The 24904-nt window shown below is 47.3% G+C and overlaps 1 protein-coding gene across 1 annotated transcript; it reads right to left on the bottom strand.

The window, feature by feature from the left end:
• Positions 1-60: 60 nt before the first annotated feature.
• On the bottom strand, positions 61-23598 carry TBX22 (T-box transcription factor 22). Its single transcript, XM_054996828.1, has 8 exons — positions 23460-23598; positions 22125-22272; positions 17236-17337; positions 14123-14297; positions 12682-12846; positions 10209-10273; positions 7104-7189; positions 61-674 (listed from the first exon to the last, which is right to left on the bottom strand). The coding sequence occupies exons 1-8, from the start codon at positions 23596-23598 to the stop codon at positions 61-63; spliced, it is 1494 nt and encodes a 497-aa protein (XP_054852803.1).
• Between the last annotated feature and the right edge of the window lie 1306 nt (positions 23599-24904).

Raw genomic sequence — 24904 nt, 5'->3', positions numbered from 1 at the left:
GAGCTGGTGCGGGAGGGGGTCGGATGCATGCTTTCGAGATGTCTGGAAGAGGAATCTCCCTTAGAGGCAGTGGTTAATTGCCGAGGGCCAGTGAGGGTGGCTGCACCTGCCCTCTCGGAGAGGCGACGGGAGGCTGTTGCTCACTTTGAAATGGCTGGCCGCGTTCATCAGCCTAGAAGGCATTGCAAAGTTATAGCCGTAGAAGCCATATGGAGGGTGCAGGGCACAATTAAGTGCTTCCCGGGTAATGGGATTTGAGGGGAAAATGTTTCCAGATGCGTGTAAACCGTAGAACATATGACTAGCAGAAGCAGGCCCTTGCAGGCTGGGCCCAGTCAAGTCCTCCGCTTTGCTGCTTTTGAGATTCCTGATGCTCAGGGAAGACAATGTGGGCATGTCCACCATGAAATGGGGCAAAAGGGATGGACCAGCGGCGTTGCCCAGTTTGTCGTGGCCGGGGAACATCAGCGACTGCTGCCTTAAAAGGCCGGTTGGGCAGATCTTGTAGCAAACGGGTAGGCTGAGGTGGTGGAGATAAGATTCCGGACAAGACATCCCAAGGTTGCTTGCAGAGAAGTGGAGGGCAGGAGGAGAACAGGCTGGGGACATCAGGGAGCTGAGAGGAGACGGAGTCCCACCCGTGGGAGTCACTGGGGAAGAGCCAGGACTTCCTCCTGCAGTGAGGCAAGTAAAAGGAGGTTAGCAAATGAAAGAGATTTTTTCCCCCTTTCTCTTTCCCGGGGCTTTTTTTCTGGGAAAAGAGGTGGTGGAACTCAGGACCGCACAATGACGTCACTTTGGGTCACCTGGAACAAGGGGGGAGTTTTTTAAAGTTTAAATCGCCCTCGGTGAAAATGGTCACATGGCTGGTGGCCCCAAAGGGGAGTTGAGATTGCCCTCCGTGCCACTCGGCATTGCAGAGGGCAATCTCAACTCCCCTCTGTCCATAGATCAGGGGCGGGGCCACCAGCCATGTGACCATTTTCAAGAGGTGCCGGAACTCTGTTCCACCGCGTTCCTGCTGAAAACAAGCCCTGGCTGTTAACCACAATGGCTCGATGGAACCTCCATGTTTAGAGGCGGAATTTCAATATGAAACCTTGGGGGCTGAGGAAGGGGGACAATTACCTTCGTGCCCTTCGTGTAGGCTTGTCAGAGCCATTTGACCAACTATGGAAAAACAGGATTTGGAAGCTGATGGGTCCTTTTGTCTGACCTAGTAGGAAAACTAGAGTCCTTGTGAAGACAGAGGGCTTTTACAAATGAAAACTGGAAATTGTGTAGTGGTGTGTGATTGTCATTCGCATGCATAGGTTATAATACGACAACACACCTGGGCATTGAGTGCATGCACACTTACTTTGTGGCTTAGAGTCACATTCCATGACATTTAGAAGCCTACACAGAAAATCTTCAAAATGAGGAATCTGATGGCATTAATGTGGAAAAGTTTTTTACCCCCACTGCACACATGTTGGTTTGGAACGACACATTTAACACATGCACACCCCATCTGAAACTGTACAGGGAAGACTTACATAATGGGAAGGTATTTTTATTTATTTAAAAAATTACAGTTCATAGCCAGCACATATCGATCAAACAAATTATACCAAAGAAAAACAATAGTGAAATCTACAGACATACCAGGCTTTTTTTCAGCAGGAACGCGGTAGAACGGCATTCCGGAACCTCTTGAAAATGGTCACATGGCTGGTGGCCCCGCCCCCTGATCTCCAGACAGAGGGGAGTTTAGATTGCCCTTTGCTGAGTTCCGGAACCTCTTGAAAATGGTCACATGGCTGGTGGCCCCGTCCCCTGATCTCCAGACAGAGGGGAGTTGAGATTGCCCTCTGCACCGCCAAGCGGCGTGGAGGGCAATCTCAACTCCCTTCTGTCTGGAGATCAGGGGGCGGGGCCACCAGCCATGTGACCATTTTCTCCGAGGGCAACCCACTGAGTTCCACCACCTCTTTTCCCAGAAAAAAGCCCTGCAGACATGAGTATAAAATACTATAGGTTAAAAACAAGACTCGGGAACAGAAAATAAAACATGGGCCATAGTGAACTCCCACTGGATATAGCTATTCGCTTCTGCAAGCATTCCTTGCGAAATCTCTAAGCTACAGCAAAAAATCTGTTGCAAGCCGATGTAAACTGAGGGACTGTGTCATGTAAAAACTTCTTAGTGATATCCAAAGGAGGGTATTTAGAAAATCTCCTAAGCAAGGGTTGCAGGATCGTCACAAGAGCATCCTGATAAAAACTGTAATGAAGCATATGTTCGATTGTCTCGAACTTGCCTAATGTGTGGCCCGCCAAGCCAAACGTATCCTTGCATTTGCATCTTGCTGGATGTTGATTTTGCAACCTGAAGGCATTCAGCAAAGGCAGGAGTTATCAATCCCTGATGAGCCACAGACATGGTTGTGGGATAGGCTTGAGGGCTCACATGTTTGCTTAGCCTGCTGCACAGAAAAGCAAGAGCCAGCGTTCCTGATTAGCCACATGTGCCCAAGCGTTGTGCTCCTCTCTCCAAAAGAGGCACACCAAGTTCTTTCACAAGAGCTTATCGTATGGAATGTGCTGTTAGCTTCAGCTGAACATCCAGTTTAGTACTGGCTCAAGAATAGGCACCGAAAATGGCAGCATCCAGACTGGCTGTGGGTCTCAAATGCAGCAAAGCAGTGGATCCCCTGTCCGTTAAAGAGCTGTGCTGCAGCGTTACAAAGTTTGATCAGATGAATTTTAAAAACATTTCCATTTTTGCTCTGGAAAATCCATTTTAGTGAGTCTTTAAAAAAAAAACTTGGAATGCTGAAGAATTTTAATGTTAACCAGCAGATTGTAACATTCCATGTTTCCACCTTATTTGTAACTGGGTGTGTTTTTTTAAGAAAATGTACATTGCAATTGAAATTAAATTAGAAAAATTTGTTGGAGAATTCTCCACCCACCCCAGCAATTCATTAGGATTGTTGGAAGGTCTCCCAGCCAGATCCCTATCAAAAGAAGATTGATCGGGCCCCAGTTGGATTGAAATGCCTGCTAAACAACTCTGTTTGTTATGGCATTGCCAAAGGGTTCGCTGCCTCTCCTCTCTCTCACTTGTGGGCCTTGCCCACTCTTTATCTACTTCTGAGCTTTGCATATAAATATCCAGAAACGTATGCCTTTTGCATTTCATGGCCCTTTAACTCCATTATTCACTATCCCACACCCAGCCCGAGATGCACACCTGTCTGCATGTATGCGTATGTGTCTTCTGAAGAGTCACTTCATGCATATGATGAAGTGAACTCTGGCCAAGGAAGCTTTTGCTTCAATCCATCGATTAGTCTTTTAGGTGTCATAAAACTTTTTTACCCCCTTTCCAGCCAATAGGATTACCCTCACCATGGGTATTTGACTTTGTAAGCTTCAGTCTTATTTTCATGAATGTATAGCACCTTCTGCTCCTTTAAAATTCCATTTAAAATAAACATAAGTTCTTTTGAGGGACTAGATGCTCTCATCCCGACCATCTGATCCCTGCAGCATAAATGTATTTATTTTATTTATGTCATTTATAGTCCGCCTTTCTCACTGAGACTCAAGGCGGATTACATAATGTGAATCATTACTGTCAATATCAAAGACATTTCAATAAAACATGTAATGGGTACATACATGCAAATTTGCAAAGAGTTAAAAACCTGCAGAAATCCGATACAGAGCTAAAGAAATGCTGAACGAGAGCATAAGCAATTCTACAATTGACATATTAAACAACATACCCAGCAATACTTACAGCAATAGCAATGGAGTCGATAGTCTATCAATATTTACAACAATGGTAGTAAAATCTGTGGTCCCTCCTACCGTTTTATTGATGGATCTCTATGAGATTACTTCCTTACTGTACAGTCCTCCTATCCAAGTAAAAAGCTCTCTTGAATTACTCAGTTTTGCACACAACTCTGTGCTGAGCCCACACTAATCCTCAGCTCCAAGCTTTGTGTGTCAAGACTCAAGAGCCACACCATTCACACAAGCCCATGTGTACTTTATCCAGTAGATCATCTGTTTTGAACATTTAGTTTGGCACTAGAGTACCAAGCAAAGAACAAGAGAAATTCTTGGGAAGACTCTTATCATCCCATTAAGCATATGGGATACATCCTCTCATTTTGACTTGATCTGATTTATTAGACTTTTAACCCGCCCTCCCCACAAGTGGGCCCAGGGTGGGCCACAACATCAAATCCACAATACCATAAAAAGATAAAAGCGTACAAGAAATATAAGTAAAATATAATCAAATACTATACAAAATGGCTAAAACCAAATTATTTCGAGATGCAGCGTTTGCTATTTCTCAGTCAATACTCTCAAGCACTGAGGGATGTGGCGCAGCAGGTCGCCAAGATCAAACCAGCAAAAGCAGGGTGGCCTAAAGGCAGGGCTTTTTTTCAGGGGGAACGCGGTGGAACGGAGTTCCGGCACCTCTTGAAAATGGTCACATGGCCGGTGGCCCCGCCTCCTGATCTCCAGACAGAGGGGAGTTTAGATCACCCTCCGCGCTGAGGAGTGTGATTTAAATTTTTAAAAACTCCCTCCCCCATTCCAGCTGACCCAAAGTGATGTGATTGCGCAGTCCCGGGAACATGCACACACTTTGCATGTGCGCAAACGATACCAGGGGCACCACCTCCCGCCAGGAGTTGCCCCCTGTGCTGGCAACCCACTGAGTTCCACCACCTCTTTTCCCAGGAAAAAAGCCCTGCCTAAAGGCCATAGAAAAAGGATGGCCAGATAGTTTACCCATGCCTCAACCACAGCCACAGGCCTGGTGGAACATCTCCATCTTACAGGCCTGGTGGAACTGTAACAATTTCCCCATTTATATGCCCACCACAATCTTCTCTGCCTGTCATGTACCTATCAGCGCAATCCTAACAACAACAACAACAACAACAACAACAACAACAACAACAACAACAACAACAACAACAACAACAACAACAACAACAACAACAACATTTGATTAATATACTGCCCTTCAGGACAACTTAACACCCACTCAGAGCGGTTTACAAAGTGTGTTATTATTATCTTCACAACAATCACCCTGTGAGGTGGGTGGGGCTGAGAGAGCTCTGAGAAGCTGTGACTGGCTTCACACGGAGGAGTGGGGAATCAAACTTGGTTCTCCAGATTAGAGTCCTGCCACTCTTCACCACTACACCAAATTGGCTAAATCAGAGTTAATCTCGTCTAATCACGCTTATTTCGTAGCTGTTGACTGGAGCAACTGTACACAGGAAGACACTGTAAATCTAAAGCCAAATCATTTCCATGGCTTAAAAAACTAAAATTGCCATATTTGTCCCCTAAAGATACATTAATGATTCGGTTCATTGGAACCATGGTGTGTAGAATGATTTTTGCAATGTGGCAGAAAGAATATTACAAGTTGGCCTATACATAAAGACTGAAACGAGAACTGTTTGCTGCCTCACCGTGTCATTCTTGGGTGGTAGGATGAATTCCTTTAACCTCCCTAGAGTGCCGGTTTTACAGCGTTAAAAAAATATCCGTTATGCCATTTCTGCCCACTTTGAAAAGCGTTTAAAGAGGAATCCCTCCCCCCCACCCTTACAATCAGGCATGTGTAACCGACGCCCTCAAAATATAAACCTTGGTCTATATCCAGCCTGCCAGCTTTGAGCAATTTAATTGATAGATTAATGAGCAAGAGCTTTCAAAGCAGAATAAATTCCTCCTTTGATTAATCAACAGGGCTGAGAACACGCAAAGAACCAGAATCCTGTGAGGCCAGCTGGCTGCAGGCTCCCCCACAGACACACCAGCTCTGTCCTGACTGGGCTGATGAAAAAGAAACTTTTTAAAAAAATAATGAAACAGCTTCTCCCTTGGCAGTCTATATCCAAAGTCTGCAGCTATTATAGTTTTCCAACTCAGAGGTAAATTATGATGGTTTTCCTTCCCATAATAAGAACCAATTGATGGCACTCATTCAAGATGCAGAGTGATGTAGTGGTTAGAGCATAAGACTAGACTGGGGAGGCCCAGATTCAAATCCTGACCAGGCCATGAAGCTCCCTGAAACAGAGGCTAGGAAGCCCCGGAATGTTACTCTCAGCTCCTCGGAGGAACGGTAGGATAAAAATTGCAATAGACAGAAATCAGCAATAATATACTTAGTGTAATATAGCGGCCACAGCTGAAATCCTCAGCAACCGCATTGCATTCAACAATATTCACCTGCAAAGGATCAGACTGCAGAAGACTGAGCTACAAACCAAGGAATCCTGTGGTTCACCTTTTTAATATATCAAGAAGTCTCACAATGGCCTTAGATATGCCCAAATGACACACAAAACTGGGGATCCCTGATAGGATCTCCCCAAATATACTACTATGAGGAGATAATATGGATTGGGGCTGGACCACTAGGTGGTGGGAGGGGTTACCTCCCCCCCTCCCAGGATAAAAGCTGCAAAGGAGTCCAATTGCAATCCAGAAACGGTGCAGGGAGGAGAGCTGATTTGGGTACCATACATGAAGAACTATGAAGACAAACTGAAATGGGTTCAAAGCAGAGCAGTGACAATAATTGAAGGTCTAGGAGATACTAAGTATTAGTGGTATGCCAGAGTAAATAATCTGCTGGGGAGGAAAATAACCTTTATAACATGGCCGTTTCCACACTACTTACCTTCATCCGGAACGCCACAGAACGTCACGAAAAAAACGTGGAAGATAGCGTCTTCTCGCGCAAGTTTTGCGTGACATTGCGCAAAACTCGTGCGAGAAGACGCTATCTTCCGCGTTTTTTTCATGACGCTCCATGGCGTTCCGGATGAAGGTAAGTAGTGTGGAAACGGCCCATGTTAACTTTCTATCCAGCAGGAGAGAAACCAAATTTGTCCACATCGCAGGCTAGAATTCAGGAGACTTCCCTGAAAATTATTATCTGCCGGTTATCGCTTCAGTGTATTGGGTCCAAAGCACTCGCCGAGTTGAAGTGGCCAGAAACATAAGATTTTTGCATAATGTTCAGTAATAATCTTCAAATGCACTAAGGAGTCAATCCTCACCTTGAGTTTCTCCTCCAAAAGATTTAAAGTCCAGAGTAAGTGACGGTCTCCATGGATACGATTCCAGAAGTCCATCCAATACGCCTCTAGAATACGAATACTAGTTATAACAGTTATACTGGTTATACTAGTTATACTAGTGCATGGAAAGTATTTTCTGAAAGCTGGTTCAGATGTTGAATGTCTTAATGTAACCCTACATTGGCAGAGGGAACAAATTCTCAGGAATTCTTGTAAGCTCAATGACAGAGCATCTGCATGGCATGTGGAAGGTCCCAGGTTCAATCCCCAGCCTCTCTGGTTAAAAGGACCAGGCAGCAGGTGATGGGAAAGACCTCCACCTGAGACCCTGGAGAGCAGCTGCCAGTCTGAGCAGACAATACCGATCTTGATGGCCCAGCGGTCTGATTTGGTGTAAGGCAACTTCATGGGTGGGGGTTAGAGGGTTGGACCAAGACTCCCCAAGTCCCCCATTTGAATCTCTATTCTGTCACGAAGCTCACAAATGTCATGCCTGGACCAGACACACTCTCTCTAACCTACCTCACAGGGTTGTTGTGAGGCCGCAACTGCCCCGTACCTCATTTGGCCCCATACCTCTTTGAGTTTTTTTCCAAATTCTAGCTGATTAACTCCTTCGGAAGAAAACCCAAAGAGGTATGGGGCCAAAGACTGCCTCTGCAAAGAAGGCCAGAATCATGAGCTTCTTGGAGAGTGGGTGGGCTAAAATATGATGGGAAACCCACCCACAAAGACTCGTACAAAATCAATATGTGATCCAAGTGCATGTTCTTATGGGAGTCTGCACAACTGATCTGATTTCCATTTTGGTTTGATCACATTTGGGAGGTGGGACTTGGGCAAACCCACCCGCTGGATTACTCTGCACTTCTTAAACAGGGACACAAGATCCAAAACCGCTTGATACCATATGAGGATATTATTGCAACCATCAGCATCTGAACCAGACTATTGTTCTAGTGCATGCACAGCATGCATTGCCTCTGGTTTGTTTCTGAGCACGACTCAGAGTGGTGGTTCTACTTGCCTAAATGCCACGGCACTGGAAGAACAGAGCAAACGACCACTAATCCAGATTAACGTCTAAAGTCCTGATCTGCCTGCAGGGCCTGTTCAAGGTTTTCAGGGGCCCTGGATAACAGAGTATAACTGGGACCCCTTTCTCTCTGGATTCAGCCCCTTTCCCCTCTAACCATTCCCATTTGGACCCTCCCCTTTGGCGCTACCTTTTCGTCTTTAGCCACTCCCTTTCCCTGTTCAATTTGCTTACTCTTGTAAAGAGAAACCATACGCATGTTTTGGTTTCTTGGTTACCTTTTATTACTTTGTATAAAACCAGAGAGAAGAAAATATGCCTTCCATAATCTTATTTGGCGTGCTAGTCAATGAAAATGGCATCTGGCATTTGTCTGGCCCGAACTGTCTGCAGCAGGCACCCACATGAGAACCAAGAAGCAGGGGGGAGCAAAGTACAAAGATCGCCTGAGGATTTTTCCCCCTAGAACAATGGCTTGTACTCCTTTGGCACCATTATCACAGCACTGGCCACAAATACTAGAAACCAACAATCCATACTTTTCTACAACCCTGTACAACACAATGCTTGCAAGGCTTTTTTGTTGTATCTGTGATATGCAGAAATACTTCCCCAATAAATTATTCTTGATGTCCACTGATTTACTGTTAACAAAGGGTGGAGTGTGGGTCTATAAAATAGGGACATTTTCCTTTGATGCCTTAGAGAGCTTCCCAGCACTTTGATTTACAATCCCTCTCCTACCCTCTGCCTGGATTACAAAAGTTCCTACCTTTTCCCACTCCATGTATCTGACAATGGGAGCTCTGACTTTCAGAAGCTCCTGCCCTGGAAATCTAGTTTCCAGCAGCACGCGTCCTTACCGGAACGCCAATCCGAGTGCACATTCATCCTGTGCTGTGCCAGCTGCACTGGCTCCCAGTGGAGTTCCGGATCCGGTTCAAGGTGTTAACCTTGGTGTTTAACGCCCTTCACGGACTGGGACCTGCATATCTGTGGGACCGCCTCTTCCATTACATCCCTTGCAGGGTGTTGCGCTCTGCAGACAAGCAACTCCTGGTGGTCCCCGGCCCGAAGGACATCCATCTGGCCTCAACCAGGGCCAGGGCTTTTTCTGCCTTGGCCCTGGCCTGGTGGAACGCTCTCCCACTGGAGATCCAGGACCTGTGGAACCTGTTACAGTTTCGCAGGGCCTGTAAAACAGAGATGTTCCGCCAGGCCTTCGGCTGAGTGCCCGCGGGTGTCCTCCTTCTTCCATCTAAGACCACCACTTCTTCTGGGGCTGTCCTCATCCAGCTGCTATGCCCATATACGGACTCCCAATAGTTGTCTAAATAGCCTGCTCCTGGTCTATTTTAATGATTTTTAAAAAAAATATTGTTGATTTTATGTTTTTGTGATTTCAATGTATTTTTTAATGTTTGTGGGGAGGGCGGGGTATAAATCAAATTAAACAAATAAATAATCGTTGGTCTCTAAAGTGCTACTAAACCCAAATCTTGCTCTTCTACTACAGACCAACAGGGCTACCCACCTGGAACTTGCATTCTCAAATAACCCATCACTATAAGGGAATAAAGCTGACAGTCTCCACTTTACTGCAGCGTCAAGTTAGCAAATTTTCAGAAAACCAATTATTCACATTAAAGGCAGGCCTCGGCCTCTGTTCCACCTCAACCAGTGCCAAGAAAGGCGCTGTCTATGGGCATGCACCGTCAATAGTAAAGAGGGTATCAATGAGAAGTGGGGGAGGGGGGTTCAGTGAAGGTGCCCTTCTGACGGAAATTCCCTTGGTTCCTAGCAAAGGTAGGCAGGAACCAGGTCAAAAGGTTTCAACTTGGCCAGACTTTCTGTTAATATTGTGGAGTCTGCAGATCTTGTGGTGACTGTTTTATTGCTGATGGTATTTTATTGCATTTTAACTCCCTGTTGAATTTACCTATGGTATGCTACTGTGTTAATAATACTGTTTTAAAATTTCAAGAACTTATGTATATTTTTCATACAAAAAAAGAGACTGTGATAAACAAATGATAAAACATATGTACCTGTTTCTTCCAGGGTCTCTAAATCCTTTAGCAAACGGATTCCGGTCTATCTTCAGCTTGGTAATCTAGTGATTTTTTTTAAAACAACAACAAAAAAAGATATACTATTGAGCCCCAGAAGGCTAGAATACTAAAAAATGATTGACAGACTATAACCCACGCATGTTCCTTATTCCAAGGCCTCTTATTGGGATGATGTTTACAGCACATGAGCAGATCAGTCACGAGCAGTATGAATGAATTGCTCAAATCCAACATTTAGTAGAATTTCAGAATATTAATTTTCCTCTCAGTCACTTGATTGGTCATCCCAATATAACTTAAGCCGAAAAACAAACCACCTTGCATAGAAGCATATAAACGTACATGTTCTCCCAGTCAGGCCCAGCCTGACCAGATAGGCAAACTAGACCATTTCCAACGGCAGCAAGGTCTCAAGGGTACAAAATGAGACGGAAGTGAATTTCTATGTTTATTTTTACATTATTCATTTTGAATGAGGACTCCAAGCCTACAGCATAATTAGACCAAAGCTTATACGACCAGTAATGATCAAGATATGTTTGCATTTTTAAATATTCAGAGTAAGAATCTGTTTTGACAAATACTTTCACTGAGACAATAATAATTAAAAAATATAGAATATGAATTGAACCATAGCCAGAAACTTTGAGTTACAAGCAGGGCTTTTTTTCTGGGAAAAGAGGTGATGGAACTCAGTGGGTTGCCAGCACAGGGGGCAACTTCTGGCAGGAGGTGGTGACCCTGGTACCACATGTGCGCGTGCAAAGTGTGCACGTGCTCCCAGGACTGCACAATGATGTCACTTTGGATCAGCTGGAACAAGGGGGTAGTTTTTAAAAGTTTAAATTGCCCTCAGCGAAAATGGTCACATGGCTGGTGGCCCCGCCCCTGATCACCAGACAGAGGGGAGTCTAGATTGCCCTCCACGCCAAGCAAATTTCATATGTAAATTTGACTCTGTCCAGCTGGGACTGAATAGGGACTATGAATGGTTATCTCATTATCAGAGGTAACGGATTTCCTCAACAGAAGCAAACTGATCTCCATATCAGAAGGAGCTGTTTGCATCTCCATATCAGAAGGAGCTGTTTGCATCTACTCCGCCCTCCCCTCTCCTCCTCTATATCTGACCAGTTTCTTTTTGCCCTCCATGCATCTGACGAAGAGAACTGTGATTCTCGAAAGCTTATGCTACAATAAAATTGGTTAGTCTTAAAACAGGGAGTGGCGGCATTGCGAGCCCATTTTGCCACAGGAACTTCCATGTTCAGAGGCACTCTATCCTGATGCATCCAACAATAGAAACTAGCAAAAAGGAAGGGCAGTCACCTGCATGCCCCATTTATGGACTTTCCAAAAGTATCTGTCTTCCCACGAAGGGAAACAGAATGCCAGAGGCTGCATCACATCCAATCCAACAGGGCTCTTTTCTATGTTCTTGTGAAGGAAGCAAGAGTTCTCCATGAATCTGTCGAGCTGCCTAAACTACAAGTCCAAATCATAACAAATGGCCGCAGCTTCCCCTTTCTGCAATTTCATTCTGCTGGAGAGCTTTCTGGAAGATTGTACCCTAGGGGGTCAGGCCAGCTGTCTTACCAGCTATGCCACGGAGGCAGGCCTTTCTTTTCCTCCTCTGCAACCTTTTGAGAGTGACCATCCATTCCCATTTTGATGCAGCTTTTCAAGCCGGCATGGGGTCAGGTGGGACAACCCAGCACTGATCCTGCTCCTGGCTTGAGGAGGAGACCAACTATTTATTTTATTTATTTATATCATATTTGTATTCCGCCCTCCCCGCAAGCAGGCTCAGGGTGGATAACAACCTTAAAATCATTTTAAAGCGTTCCGTATTAAAACATCATATAAAAATAGCAGCACTCTTTGCCTGGTGGCAGCAATACAACTATTAACAAACAATACAGTAGTACAACTAAATATAGCAGCAGAGCAGCAGAGCTCAGGATTGCACTGCAGGTTTCAAAGACTGTCTCGTTCAGTTCAAATATTACCATTTTAATTTTGTTTCTCCCATGCATGAAAAGAACCCACGAGCCTTTATTTTTGGACTAGTTTCTCTTTCTTCGGGCAGAATTGTCCCCTTTAAAATGAATGAAATTTGCATCCTTTTCAGCATCAGTGGCATACAAATTTTGTACAAATGGCAATGAAAGAATGATGAATGAAAACGTGGCAACCCCAAAACAGATGACAGTAACAACAGTGAAAAAAGAAAAAGAAGAGAAAGAAAAGAAAGACAAATGGACTCATCTTTGTGCTAGTTTCATTCATTTTAACCATTTAAAGATAATATCCTCCTCAGGTGGTACCTGGCTCTAATTTTGTTATTGTTGTTTTAACCATGCAACACAGAGAACCAAAACTACTTACAAAAACCAAGAACAAAAGCAACTAGATAGTCCAGAGCCCCGTGGCGGCCTATGGGGGTTACCTGCTGGTTTTGATAAGCCGTGACCGTTGTGAACTCCGTCTCCTTGAAAGAGAAAGTCTGGACACCAGCGGCTGGTAAGGACTGGATCTGGGACAAATCAAATCGGGAATCCTGGACAATGACATGAACTCGGGGCTTGTATTTGTGCATAGACTGCAGAATAATCTGTAAACCAGAGGAAAATTAAAAGGTTATCCTCATCTAAAATTAACTGGCAAGTTCACTTCCAGGTCTGCTTTTTCACTGAATTCGGTGGAATTAACTCCCCTTGCCCTCCACTTAATGTAATCAGTAATGTAAATGCAATATGGAACTCAGAGGGACAAAAATATCCCTAGAGTTTTCAAAATATAAAGGTTGAATGATGAAGGTGAGTGACAGCCTTCCACCCTCATCTCAGGCAAATAGACACAGAAAGCAATTAGGCCTGTGCCTGGCTCCCCAACCCCTCCTCTATCACCCAAGATATTCATAAACAGAAAGTTATCTACTTGAAACGAAAGAATCCTTTCCTCTCAGCAAATGAACAAATGGATGACGTGGAGTTTTGAGACTGGCAGTAACTTCCCAATGTCTCAGGGACAGAAAGGGTCTCTCCACCACCAACTTGTGGCTGTGGAAAGTGCCATCAGGTCATAGCTGCCTGCCTCTGCAACCCTGGTCTTTGTTGGAGGTCTCCCACCCAATTAGTAACCAAGCTTACTTAGCTTCTGAGATCTGACGAGATCAGGCTTATTTGGACTGTCCAAGTCAGGGCCACCATCTGAGATCTGTTATTGAGATGCTAACGAATAAACCCAGGACAACCATCCATGTGTCTGCCACTGAGCTACAGCCTTTATTCGTTGTTTTCAGTGTTGCTCCAGTTCCCAGGTCAGGAAACAACTGGAAGGAGCCCCGTGGTGTGTCCCTCCCTCATGGCGTAGATTTTCTCATGTGAGTGGAGCATTGGTGCATTCCCTCTGCCATTGCAACACAATTTTACAGTAGCTCTTACAATACTAAGGTAACAAGGACCTATTGTCTTCTCTGTGATGGTGCCCTGGGAAAGAGACTATGCTGCTCAACTGAATCACAGTAATTACTCTATATGAAAAGCCAATCAAAGCCAACTTATGGGGCCCCCTTAGGGTTTTTGAGGCACAAGACCCCTAGATGTGATTTACCATTGCCTGCCTCTGTTTAGCATCCCTGGACTTCCTTGATGGTCTCCCATCCAAGTAGTGCCAACCATGCTAAGCTTCTGAGATCTGATAAGATGGAGCCAGCCTCTGCCATCCACTCTTCCTATGTATTTTTTCACAGATTCTCCTGGAATGGGTCAGAGGCTGAGACCAAACCCAACCCAGCTAGGTTCCAAGTGAAGCCACGCTTTGCTCCAAGCTGAACCGCCTCCCCTCCTTCTCCCATCCCAGGTGCACAATCCCAAATCCACACCTACATGCCCTTTGTCGTCCATCTCGTTGTTGGTCAGCTTCACCCGATCGAAGCTGATGATCTGCCGCATCCAGGTCTCTCCGGAACAAGGGGAATCTGGGTGAATGTAGAGCCGGGGCGTGATGCACGAGTGGTCTGTGTTCCCAGCCACCATCCACTGGGAGCTGTGGTAGACGTACCTTCCAAACCAAACCAGGAGACAAACCAGTTACAAGGTGAAGACCGCAGACCTGCTTCATAACACAAGTTGCACAGATAGCTTCTTCCCATATCCATGATCCTTGCATGAGACAGAGATAATGCTGACTTGCTGTACAAGGAAGCAGAGATTAATGAGGTTGTTTATGTGAAAGTCTTAAGACACACATTCAACTACCAACTTTTGATAGTACTTTCTATACCTACCCTGTTGACCATGGTTAATGGGGAACCAAGGTTGCATTCCAGAGAAGGAGCCTGAGAAACAGCTACCACATCCAAGGAAGGCAGCAAGGTCTTAAGACTCCAAAATGGTACATAATTTTTTTTTAAATTAGTATTATGATGATGAACTAATGAAAAGAGAATAGTGGAGCGGCGGAGGGCCTGATTTTCACGTAGAAGGTCCCAGGTTGTTTGGAGCCTGCCTTTTTCCCAAGGTGGCATGCATGGCTCTCCAATCCTCCATTTTATCCTGACAACAGCCCTGTGAGGTGGGTTAAGCAGAGACAGAACAGCTAACCCAAGGTCACCCAGCAAGCTGCTCTGGTAAACAGACGTTTGAATCTGGGTCACCCTGGCCTGCTGCAACGCTCTATCCGCACCATCTCTGGTATGTTCAGTGCTGGCTGATGCGTTTTTTTCTCCCGATGTGAGATGCTGACCCTGCCAAAATTTCCTCTTGGGAATTTAAATGTAAAGAAATTTAAAGAGCAAGAAACAGGAACGTTTTCTTTTTCACATCTGAGACCGACAAGCTTACTCAGAAACGAGCTTCACCTGTTGAACAGGACTCCCTCCCAGCCAGGACTGCAGGTTTAATCGCTTGGTCTTTAAAACCAGCCAGACCTCGAGCAGACCTGCTGCCGATGCCCGGGGACTGGCCTTCTGCGTTGCAGCACCGGCTTCCTGGCGTGCCACAAAAGGCCACCCGCTGACCTCCTCTAGCCGCCTCAGCCCAGGAGGCGCTAAAGGCGGCGCACAAGAGCCAGTGGGGGTTTCTCAGGCTCCTCTTCATCGCGTCCCTGCGGAGCTCTCCGCTTCGACACAGCGTCTGTGTTTCTCTCGCTGGGCGGAAGGGCGCAAACCCGGAGGCGGAGGAGTGGGGAAGCAAACCCGGCTCTCCAGATTAGAGTCCTGCCGCTCTCAACCACTGCACCAAACAGGTCCCACGCAGGCGTTCTCATCTTCGGTTCCTTTCGGTCTTCGCTGCTATCTCTGCAGCGTGTTTGGGACCTCGCTGTGCCAAGTGGCTCCGAGCTGCAGGTTCAACCCTACTCCCTCCCCGCCTTCTCCTCTTAATCTGAAACTGGCTAGGCGCGAGATGAACGTGGGAACTGGGCTGGCCGGCTCTGGGAACTAGCTGGCGGGATTGAAAGAACTGCGCAGCGGGCTGGACTGGATCCTTTACAAACCCGCGCAATTCTCAACCCGGAACCCTTTTCTCTCCCCAAAGTGCCGCTTGCAGAACTCGTGTCTTGAATCTGTTGCTTGTGCCTTGCGAACAGGTCCTATTCACACACGGAGACGAGAGCGTGTTTCCTCCCTCGGGGTTTGCCTTTTCCATGCCAGCCTTAGAATTGCTTCTGCTCCGTTTCGGCATTTCCTCAGCTCTGGATTTGGACGTCTGCTGGTTTTAAATCTTTGCAAATGCGCGTGAATATACCCTGCTATATTGCTTATTTGAAACGTCTTTGAAACGGACTGGTTAATCCATTTTGAGTCTCAGTGAGAAAGACGGGCTTATAAATAATGGAAATCAAGGGCACTACCGACCAGAGTTTCGTGTTCACACGTTATGGTCGCCCTGCAGGCAGTGTGAGCAGCGGCTTGCGAAGGCAGTGAAGTTTGTCCTTTCATCATATTGGAAGGGAGGAGCCGGGATACAAAACAATCCTGACACGAATCAGCAAAAATCAATATCTTGACGGGATAATTCAGTGCATTCTTAAATAGCTGGCACTGAAATCACGAACCGTGGCTGGATCGTGGCCGGAGAGAGGGTCCGCGGGACAGCCAAACCGCAGCCCCGGCGCTCAGGAGTCCTGATTCAGGACAATTTACTGGGAAGTAAACGCTACAGAGAGCAAGGGGGCTTATTTCCGAGAAATGCATTCGGAGTAGGTGCGGTTCTTGGTTCCTCAAGTACCCAGGATTCTGCTAAACCGGAGAGTAACTCGTTGGGACCGGAAAGTGGTTCCACCGGCTTTGGAATGCCAGAGAAACTCTTGCCCTGACTGCAGAGGAAACTCGGAGGTTGATATTTTACATACGTTTCTCCGGAAGAGAGACCATCACTCCCCCAGGTGCTCAGGTTTCAGTGAGCACGGAGCACCCTTCACTGGGAGTAAGCGGCACTGTTACTTGGTAGTAAACAGGCATTGGCTTCAGCCCCCCCCCCCATTCATCAAGAAACATTATTTTGTATCCTTCAAAGATCTTTACTCCCTGTTGTGTTATGTGCTAAGGAGAAAGAGAGAAAAAGGAGAAATATTGGAAGAATACAAAAATAACGCTGAACGCATCTGTTTCTTCTAATTTTATTTATTTATTTACGTTATTATAGTCAGCCTTTCTCATTGAGACTCAAGGCGGATAACACTGTGCGAGTCAGTGCCGTCAATTTCAAAGACATTTCAATAGGCATGTAATAGGGTATGCACATACAAGATTTAAAACCAGCAAGAATCCAATACAGAGTTGAAGAAATGCTTTAACAGATCACAAGCCGTTCTAAGACTGTAATGACTTCTGGTGGACAGTCCTTAAAAAGCACAACTCCCATTGGCCACCAGTGATGTCTAGCAGGTATGTTGAGCAAGATTCGGGTCCAGTAGCACCTTAAAGGACAACTAGATTTCCAGGGCATGAGCTTTCCAGAGTCAAAGAGGTCTCTGGAGGAAGAAGCCCGGCTCTTACCTGTATCTTTTAGAGTCGACAGGCACCACGTCTATTGCGATGTAATATTGTTTCACCGGATCCAGCCCTCTCACTTTGACTCTGACCGAGGGAAACATTCTCCTAGGGAAGGAAGCAGAACGAGAGGTGATGACACAGCCCTCCGCACAAAGGTCTCCGGAGGCATGCGGCCCAACGTGGGGAATTTGAACCTGGGGGGCGGAGAATGGTCAGGGGTTTCCCACTAGGGTTTACCAGACCCCGTTTCAAAAGCCTACTCTGCCATGAAGCGCAATGGGTAATTTTTCTCCGCATGAACAGCTTCTCGGGGTGGTTGTGCGGATAAAACCGAGAAGGCAGAAACGCCCCAAGGGCGAGATAAAAAGATGAATTCTCCTGGATGGCTAAAAAGAAAAAACACCCTGCCTGTAGAAATCTAGTCACACAGGGAGCTCATTTCTCCCTGGTGTGCTTATTTGATGTCCAGGGGATTCCGAGGATGGGGGTAGCATGCAGATCTGGTCTCCTGGACCCGCAGGCTGCTCTACCTGTAGGTCCAGAGGAGTTAGCCGTGTTAGTCTGCAGTAGTAAAATAGAAAAGAGTCCAGTATCACCTTGAAGACTAACCAACTTTACTGTGGCATAAGCTTTCGAGAACCACAGTTCTCTTCATCAGATGCATCTGATGAAGAGGTTCTCGAAAGCTTATGCTACAGTAAAGTTGGTTAGTCTTAAAGGTGCTACTGGACTCTTTTCTATTTTGCTACCTATAGGAAGGCTCCAGCAGGGTCGTCCCGGGCATTAATTAAAGCAGAACGCTGAGACTGCTAGTCCCGAATGACTCACATCGCCCTTACATTTCGCTGTTATCAATAAAGACTTGCTACTTGGCCGTCCTTAAGGTATTACTACCGATCTAGCGCCTGTGTGTTTCAATGGGTCTTAAGACCGCCACGCAGGAATTCTGAGGAAAGATGGGATTGCGCGAGGAAACCAGCGCTGTTTGAATGTGAAGTCGTGGGTCGGTGCAATGTCCCTTACAATCATCAGTCTGTGGAAACTATTCCGGCAGCCATATACCATTCATAGTTATGTGGAAACGAGCACCTAACACTCTCTACACATCTGACACTGGAGAACAGGAATCGGAAGATGCAATGTTAGCAGGGAAGGATAGTTTTAAAAGACAGAGCCCGGCTGGGCAAAGGCTTTGCTATGCACTGGAGCTGTGTGAAGGAGCTGTGAAACGCCAGAAGGGAAACTTCAGTCCATTATAACCTCTCCAGGTCCAAGCTCGGCTCTGGAAGGCAGCTTCAGCCCATTTCCATTCCTTGCTGCCTTCTGGTAGCGATCCCACAAGGTTTTAAACTGGAGAGGTGAAATTGACAGAGCCTTCCAGAGGCGTAGATGAAATTAACAAACCCTCTGAGGAGCGATTCCCGCTGGCTCTGTCTTTTTAAACTAGGCTTCCACGCTATCATTGTGTCTCCCTACACTTGACAAACACGCCACGGAGGCATCTCAAGTTGAGAGACTCGTGTGTATTCTCTTACTGTTATTATTATTAGTAGCGGTCATATTATTACTGCAGTAGAATTTTCAGCCATGCAGGCAGGCTAACCCCAAAACGAAATGTTCGCAACTATGGTTCGCTTTAACACCTTCAGTTGAGTCCCACTGGAAGAGAAAACTTCCAAGTCATGTCGGTAGAAGAACTTCTTTTTGTTGGTGGTCTTGGTAATAACGAGGAGGAGGAGTACTACTCACATTAGCAATGTTAAATGGTAGCAATAACTCTAGGCCCGACTCAAAGCGCTGAACATGACGTTAAAAGCCATTTTACAGTGATTTATTCGGGTCCAAACCGTTTCCTAAGGTTGGATGCCGATGCAGCTATGAATCCTAAGTACTTTACCTGGGAACAAGTAATATTTTCTTTCTGTCTGATGGGACGGGGATGGGGGAAGGAGGGTGGCAGGTTTTGCTTCGCCAGTAGGATTCAAGAGACAGTCGATTCAGAAACCTGATTTTTAAGGATTTTAAAACCACCTGAAGGCGTTTGGGGTTGTTTTTTTTTACACGTGCGGCAGCAGGAGAGGGGTTGGGGCGCACTTGAAATGGCACCTGTGGGTTCGATTTAAGCGCTGGCGTTCACCAAGCGTCTGGGAGACAGGGGAAACTTTTCTGATTCATAAACCTTTTCAAAAAATCAGTTAAGGGAGGAATGCCAGAGGACTCTCAGAATGTAGCAGTAACCCTATAATTTAAAGACCTTGAAAGGGAGACATAAACTTTTATCGCCGTGTCTAACTCCGTCCTTCTCCTCCTATTGCCGCTCGTGCGGGGAATCCCTTCCACAACCACAGAAGAACCAACGGCGGTAACTCCGCCAAGGTCACAAATCCCGACGCCGATTCCCCGCTCTGTAGTTAACTATCACGTTTGATTGGCAGCCGTCTCTGGCTAGCACGTCAAAGGGTCGATCGACAAGCGAGGTCGGCTGCACAAAGCGAATGAAGAGAGGCACCTTTCATTGGTCAGGCGGGAGTTTGGGCGGGGGGGGGGCGCGACTTCTGGCTGGGATTACATAGAATTCTTCTTCAGCTACACATAGGGAAAGAAAAGATTTTTTTTTTAAAGCCGGGAATGTTAACCCATGAAAATTTTGCCACATTTGGGGGTCTTTGGCAAAAGTGATTTATGCAAAGCTGATATGCACGTAAAACGTTTTCTTTCTTCATTTAAGCTTCCTGAAATGAGGGGGTTTTTAAAAGAGGGTCCGGGGCCTGCAATCTTGAGGGTTTGCAGCGCTGAAATTCTTCCTCCTTCTAGTCCAGTGACATAGCGCTGACTCTACAGTATCGTCACTTAACGGCACGTCCCATTGAACAGGAGTTACTTCAGCACAAACCAGAACAGAACCGGGCTGTCGGCCTTTGCAATGGCTGAAACAAAGCCAACACGAAGTTCCATCTGAGGGACCGGACCGTGCGCAGGAATATTTATGCGATCCCGTGCAGACTTAGTTTTAGGGACGTTCCATTGACTTCCATAGGATTTACTCCTCTCGAATAAGTGCGGGTGGCATCACAAAATGGGTATATAAGGCTATCCTCAGCATATGAATGCAACAATCCCCATTTTATCCAAGAAGTCGACTCTTAATTCCCTAGAAATTATTGCCGTTTAACAGTGCAATCCAGCGCAGTGCAGAGTTACACCAGTGTAAGTGCATTGAAATCAACGGCCCTAAACCGGAATAACTCTGCATAGAATCGCGCTGAAAGAGTCCCGTCTGCTGCCTCTTTACTCGAAAGTAAGTCCCACAGATTTCAGAGAGTCCCAAATTATTATGCAGAGGACTCCGCGGCGGATAAACGAATGAACCGAAAAGCCCTCCCATCTGGATTTGCGAGGGATTCGTTTCTAATTGAGCGCTGTACGGGAGAAGCAAGTCTAACGAAAAAGCTGGGATTCGTTTCAAACTAGCGGTGTCAGTGGCAAGCAGAGAAAGTTTTCTTCTAGGGTAAGTTCTCTCTGTCTCTCAGGCCCAAAGGAGTAGTGGTTAGAGAGTAGAACTCTAATCCCACTTGCTGTCTGACCTTGGGCCAGAGAGACTCTCAGCCTAACCTACCTCACAAAGTGGTTGTTCTGGAGAAGGGGAGAACGATGTAGTAAGTTACTTCCCCGCTGGGAAGGAAAGTGCCGTATGAACATCCCAATAAAACAAACACATTTGGGCCGGCATCTGCTCCTGCGCCACAAACCCAGAGGCAGCCTTTTGGCCTGGAAATATTTGCGTTGCAAGGGGAAGGTCTTCGGGGGAATCCAAATCAAACTGCAGGGGGGGGGCGCTTCCGGGACCCAACGAACTTCTGGAAGCAAAGGCTGAGAAGAGACCCTTCCGTGCCCCAGACCTTGGGAAGCCGCTGCCAGCCAGCCCAGGCTAGGCAACCCTGCCTGAGATCAACCCCCGGGATCTGATTCTACCAGTAAAAGACAGAGAGATTCATGGGAACCGAGTTCGAATGGTACCTCGCGCATGCAAAGACCGTGGATCCCGGTTGGGAAGCCAATTCCTCTTCCCTAACGTTAAAAAACAAACAAACCCAATTGCATTCAAAATTGGGGCGTCTTTGAGAACCTAGATATCAATATCTAGATGATGTCAGTGGGTCCGAGTTTAAAAATCCAAATACTGTGAACAAGATCCAGCCAAGATCAAACACCTTCTAGACCTATTTATTTCCAAGGGAGTGTAAAACAGGCCCGCTTAGGTGGGGTGGCCGTGTTGCCCTGAAGAAGGGAGCTCTGACTCTCGAAAGCTTACACTCTGATAATCTTGTTGGCCTTTAAGGTGCCACCCAACAGACCAAATATTGAAATAAAGTGGCACTTTAAAAGTGGTCATAGATCCAGAGGAGTTAGCCGTGTTAGTCTGTAGTAGCAAAATAGTAGAGAGTCCAGTAGCACCTTTAAGACTAACCAACTTTATTGTAGCATAAGCTTTCCAGAGCCGCAGCTCTCGGGCTCGAAGAGAGCTGTGGCTCTCGAAAGCTTATGCTTCAATAAAGATGGTTAGTCTTAAAGGTGCTACTGGACTCTTTACTACTTTAAAAGTGCTTAACTGTGGCTGGATCTAAATAAGGTGTCATCATTATTCATAATATAAATAATGATAAATCTCAGGTGTGTGGTGAATAAAAGTGCCCAGGAATGCGATGCTATTGGACAGAGAAAAGCCAGGATGAACTCGGGGCTTGCTTTTTAAATCACAACCCTAAGGGGTCATGGGCAGGGGTCAGCGACAGCGCCGTTCTTGTTCTGGTTCGGTATTGGTGATCTCAAGGAATAGAGGAATCCCCTGGAGAGGCACACGCGTCTGAACCTTCACACGTGAAACTCCCTACCTGCCGGCTTTGGTGATAATCATTTCCGTGCCAATCTCGTGAAATCTCTTCCAGAGTTCGGAGCCTTGTAAGTCCACTTGGATCTCGCCCTGCGTTTCTCTGACTTCCTCGGGAACAGTCACCGACATTTCTCCTTTGGATTTCTTTTCTGCGAGGAAAAAATACAGGGAAGAAGCATTCACAGGATTTTTAGAAGAAGCCTTAGATGTCAGGAGGCCTATGGCCAAGAAAACGGGGAGAAGAACTCTACACTCTGCTCCTCACGGCCTGCATTTGTGCCCCCGCCGGGTTTCCTAAGTCCGAGTTGTTGCCTGTTCACACGTGCACCTAAGCGCTCTTGGAATCTTCCGGGTTAAAGCGAGGCCTGGGGCGATGCCGGACTGCAAAGCCTTAAACCGCCTTCACTGCACCTTAAAGCTTTCTCTGACACCGGTTTTAGCATACATTTGCATGTATTCCCGTTGAGTTCGGGGCTGCAGGGCGGGCCAGCAACAGAACGGAGGCCACCCCCGGGGTCCACTGTCTACTCCTGGAAGGCTTCTGTTTGCCGAAGAGGGAGACTCTCTGCTCTCATCTGCAAAGAGGAGATCCCTCCCTACTTTTTAACAAAGAGCAAGCGAAGCCTTCCTTTGCATCTAGAGCCACCGTTCTTGGAAACGTCAGAGGCAAGCTTCGGGACCGCACAGGACTCTTCAGATTGGCTGAGAAAAACAGACGGCCGGGATCCCTCACTGTTAGTTAACTCGGTACAAATGAAACCTTCTGTTTGTTGGACCAGCCGGTGTGGGAAAGGGTTCTGGACTTTAAAGCCAAACAAGACAGAAAGAAGAAATATTGATTCATTCATTCTGCGGCAGGTTGTTTGCCCCTTTGCTTGGTCATTCCAACGGTGTTAGTCTGTTGCAGCAACGTAAAACAAGAGTCCAGTGACACCTTAAAGACTAACAGCATTTCTTTCAGCAGGAACTCCTCTAGGTGACCATCTGAAGATGTGAGCCGCTGACTGCAATTTTCTGCTGGGGTTTTGTTAGTCTTTAAAGTGCCACCGGGCTCCTGATTCATGTTCCTTCCTTGCGGAGGCAGTCCTTCGCTCCCTTGCCTGGGACTAAGCCCCAACGAATCTAGTCGGGGTCACTTCCTCATAAAGAGCCTTCCCTGCAGCCTCCCATTCTAATCAGCTCCATTGAACTCAACGCCGCTTCCAAACCGACCAGCCCCAGGCTCGGGCTGCTGGCAAGAGCGCTGTGCGACGCTAAAGCCGACTGCGTTGCAGATGGCAGCGACCAGCTGACTCCAATCCGACCGTTTCCAAGAGGGCAACGGGGAGCGCCTTACCTGGTGCCTGGCTTCTCCGCAGGAGGGCCTCGGCTCCCTTCTCGGCCCCTTCCTCTTCCAGATCGAGCCGTTTGCGCTTGGGCGAGTTCCCCACCAAGACTTCCACCGAGAAGGCGTGCGCCCTGGAGCTGAGCGCCATGTCGGCTCCTGCGCCAAGCGGCCCCTCTCTGCTCCGAAAAGCCACGGAAGGCGCCCCCCCCCCCCGCCGCCTCTGCCCCCGAGCGCCCCTCGGCCCTCTTGCGATCCTAAGCGAGATCGCAGCTGCTCCGCTCAGCGCTCCGTTGCCGGCGCGACCGTCCCTCTTCGCTGGCCTGGCGCAGCATCCCGGGCAGGACCGGGTCTCCAGTGCCAGGCGCCGCAACGGCGCTCCGAGGGAGTGACTTGCGGGGGGTGGCGACGGGACGGCCCTCTATGGCGACTCGACGGGAGGCGAAGATCCGGCGCTGCCTCGGCTGCGCCCTGTTTGTTTTTGGACACTGATGGAAACGCTTAAGAGCCAGAGTGACACTGGAGAGAAAGCAGGCAGGGAGGGAGGGCGAGAGGGAGGGGGCGGGAAGGCGGCCCCTCCTCGCCGCAGCAACCCCAGCGGCTCTGCTCTCGGCGCTGCTGGCACCAGTCGGGAGGAAAGGCGGCGCGCCCGGGGCCCTTTGGCCAGGCCAAGCGCAAAACGCGCCGCAGCCAGCAGCACTGGGGCGGCGGGAGGGGGCAGGAATCGTCCCCCCAGGCCTATTTCGGGCTCCCAGGACTCGTTGTCCTTGCGGATGGGGGTGGTGGTGGTTTGCAATCCGTCCAAACGCTTCATCGGCGTGATTAAAAGACAAATGCAAGAGTTTCCAGTGACAGCCGCCCCGAGGCCCTTTGTGGTTGCCATCCGATCCTCGCTTCCTTGCGAGTAAACCTGGCTGAGTTCAGCTTCTGAGAAGGCATATCTAAGGCTGAACGCCTAGGCTCATTTACTTGGGAGTAAGCAGCAGAATTTACCTCCGAGATGACGTTAGAACGGCAGGGCTGGGAGGATTTTTACTTTGAAAGGTTCCATTGACATTCACGGGCGGGGGGGATATTTTGGTATTTTCTTTGTAAGCAATGAATTCCTTCCAAGCTATCCTGTAACGCTGGGGCACTCGAAGACATTTAAAAATGCCTTATACTGTCGGGCAGTTTAGTAAGAAATGCGGACAGGGAAGATGTGCTTTGCCAGATTTAGATATTTATAATCTGCTTTTCTCCTCAATTTTTATCCCCGTAACAACCACCCTGTGATGTAGGTTAGGTAGAGAGAGGTCCAGATCCCCAAACTTTTTCCCCCTCTACACACAAAGGAGACATTGTCTCGACTGCGAACGTTTCCCCTTCTCTCCCTTGTGAGAGGCAAAAGGCAGCCAGTCCCTTCCCTTCCAGAGCTTTGCAATGTAAGGGCACGATCCTGCCAAAGCGAACCACTC

This window comes from Eublepharis macularius, chromosome 13, assembly GCF_028583425.1.
Source record: "Eublepharis macularius isolate TG4126 chromosome 13, MPM_Emac_v1.0, whole genome shotgun sequence".
Lineage (NCBI taxonomy): Eukaryota > Metazoa > Chordata > Lepidosauria > Squamata > Eublepharidae > Eublepharis > Eublepharis macularius.
This window is presented reverse-complemented; position numbering and strand designations above follow the sequence as displayed.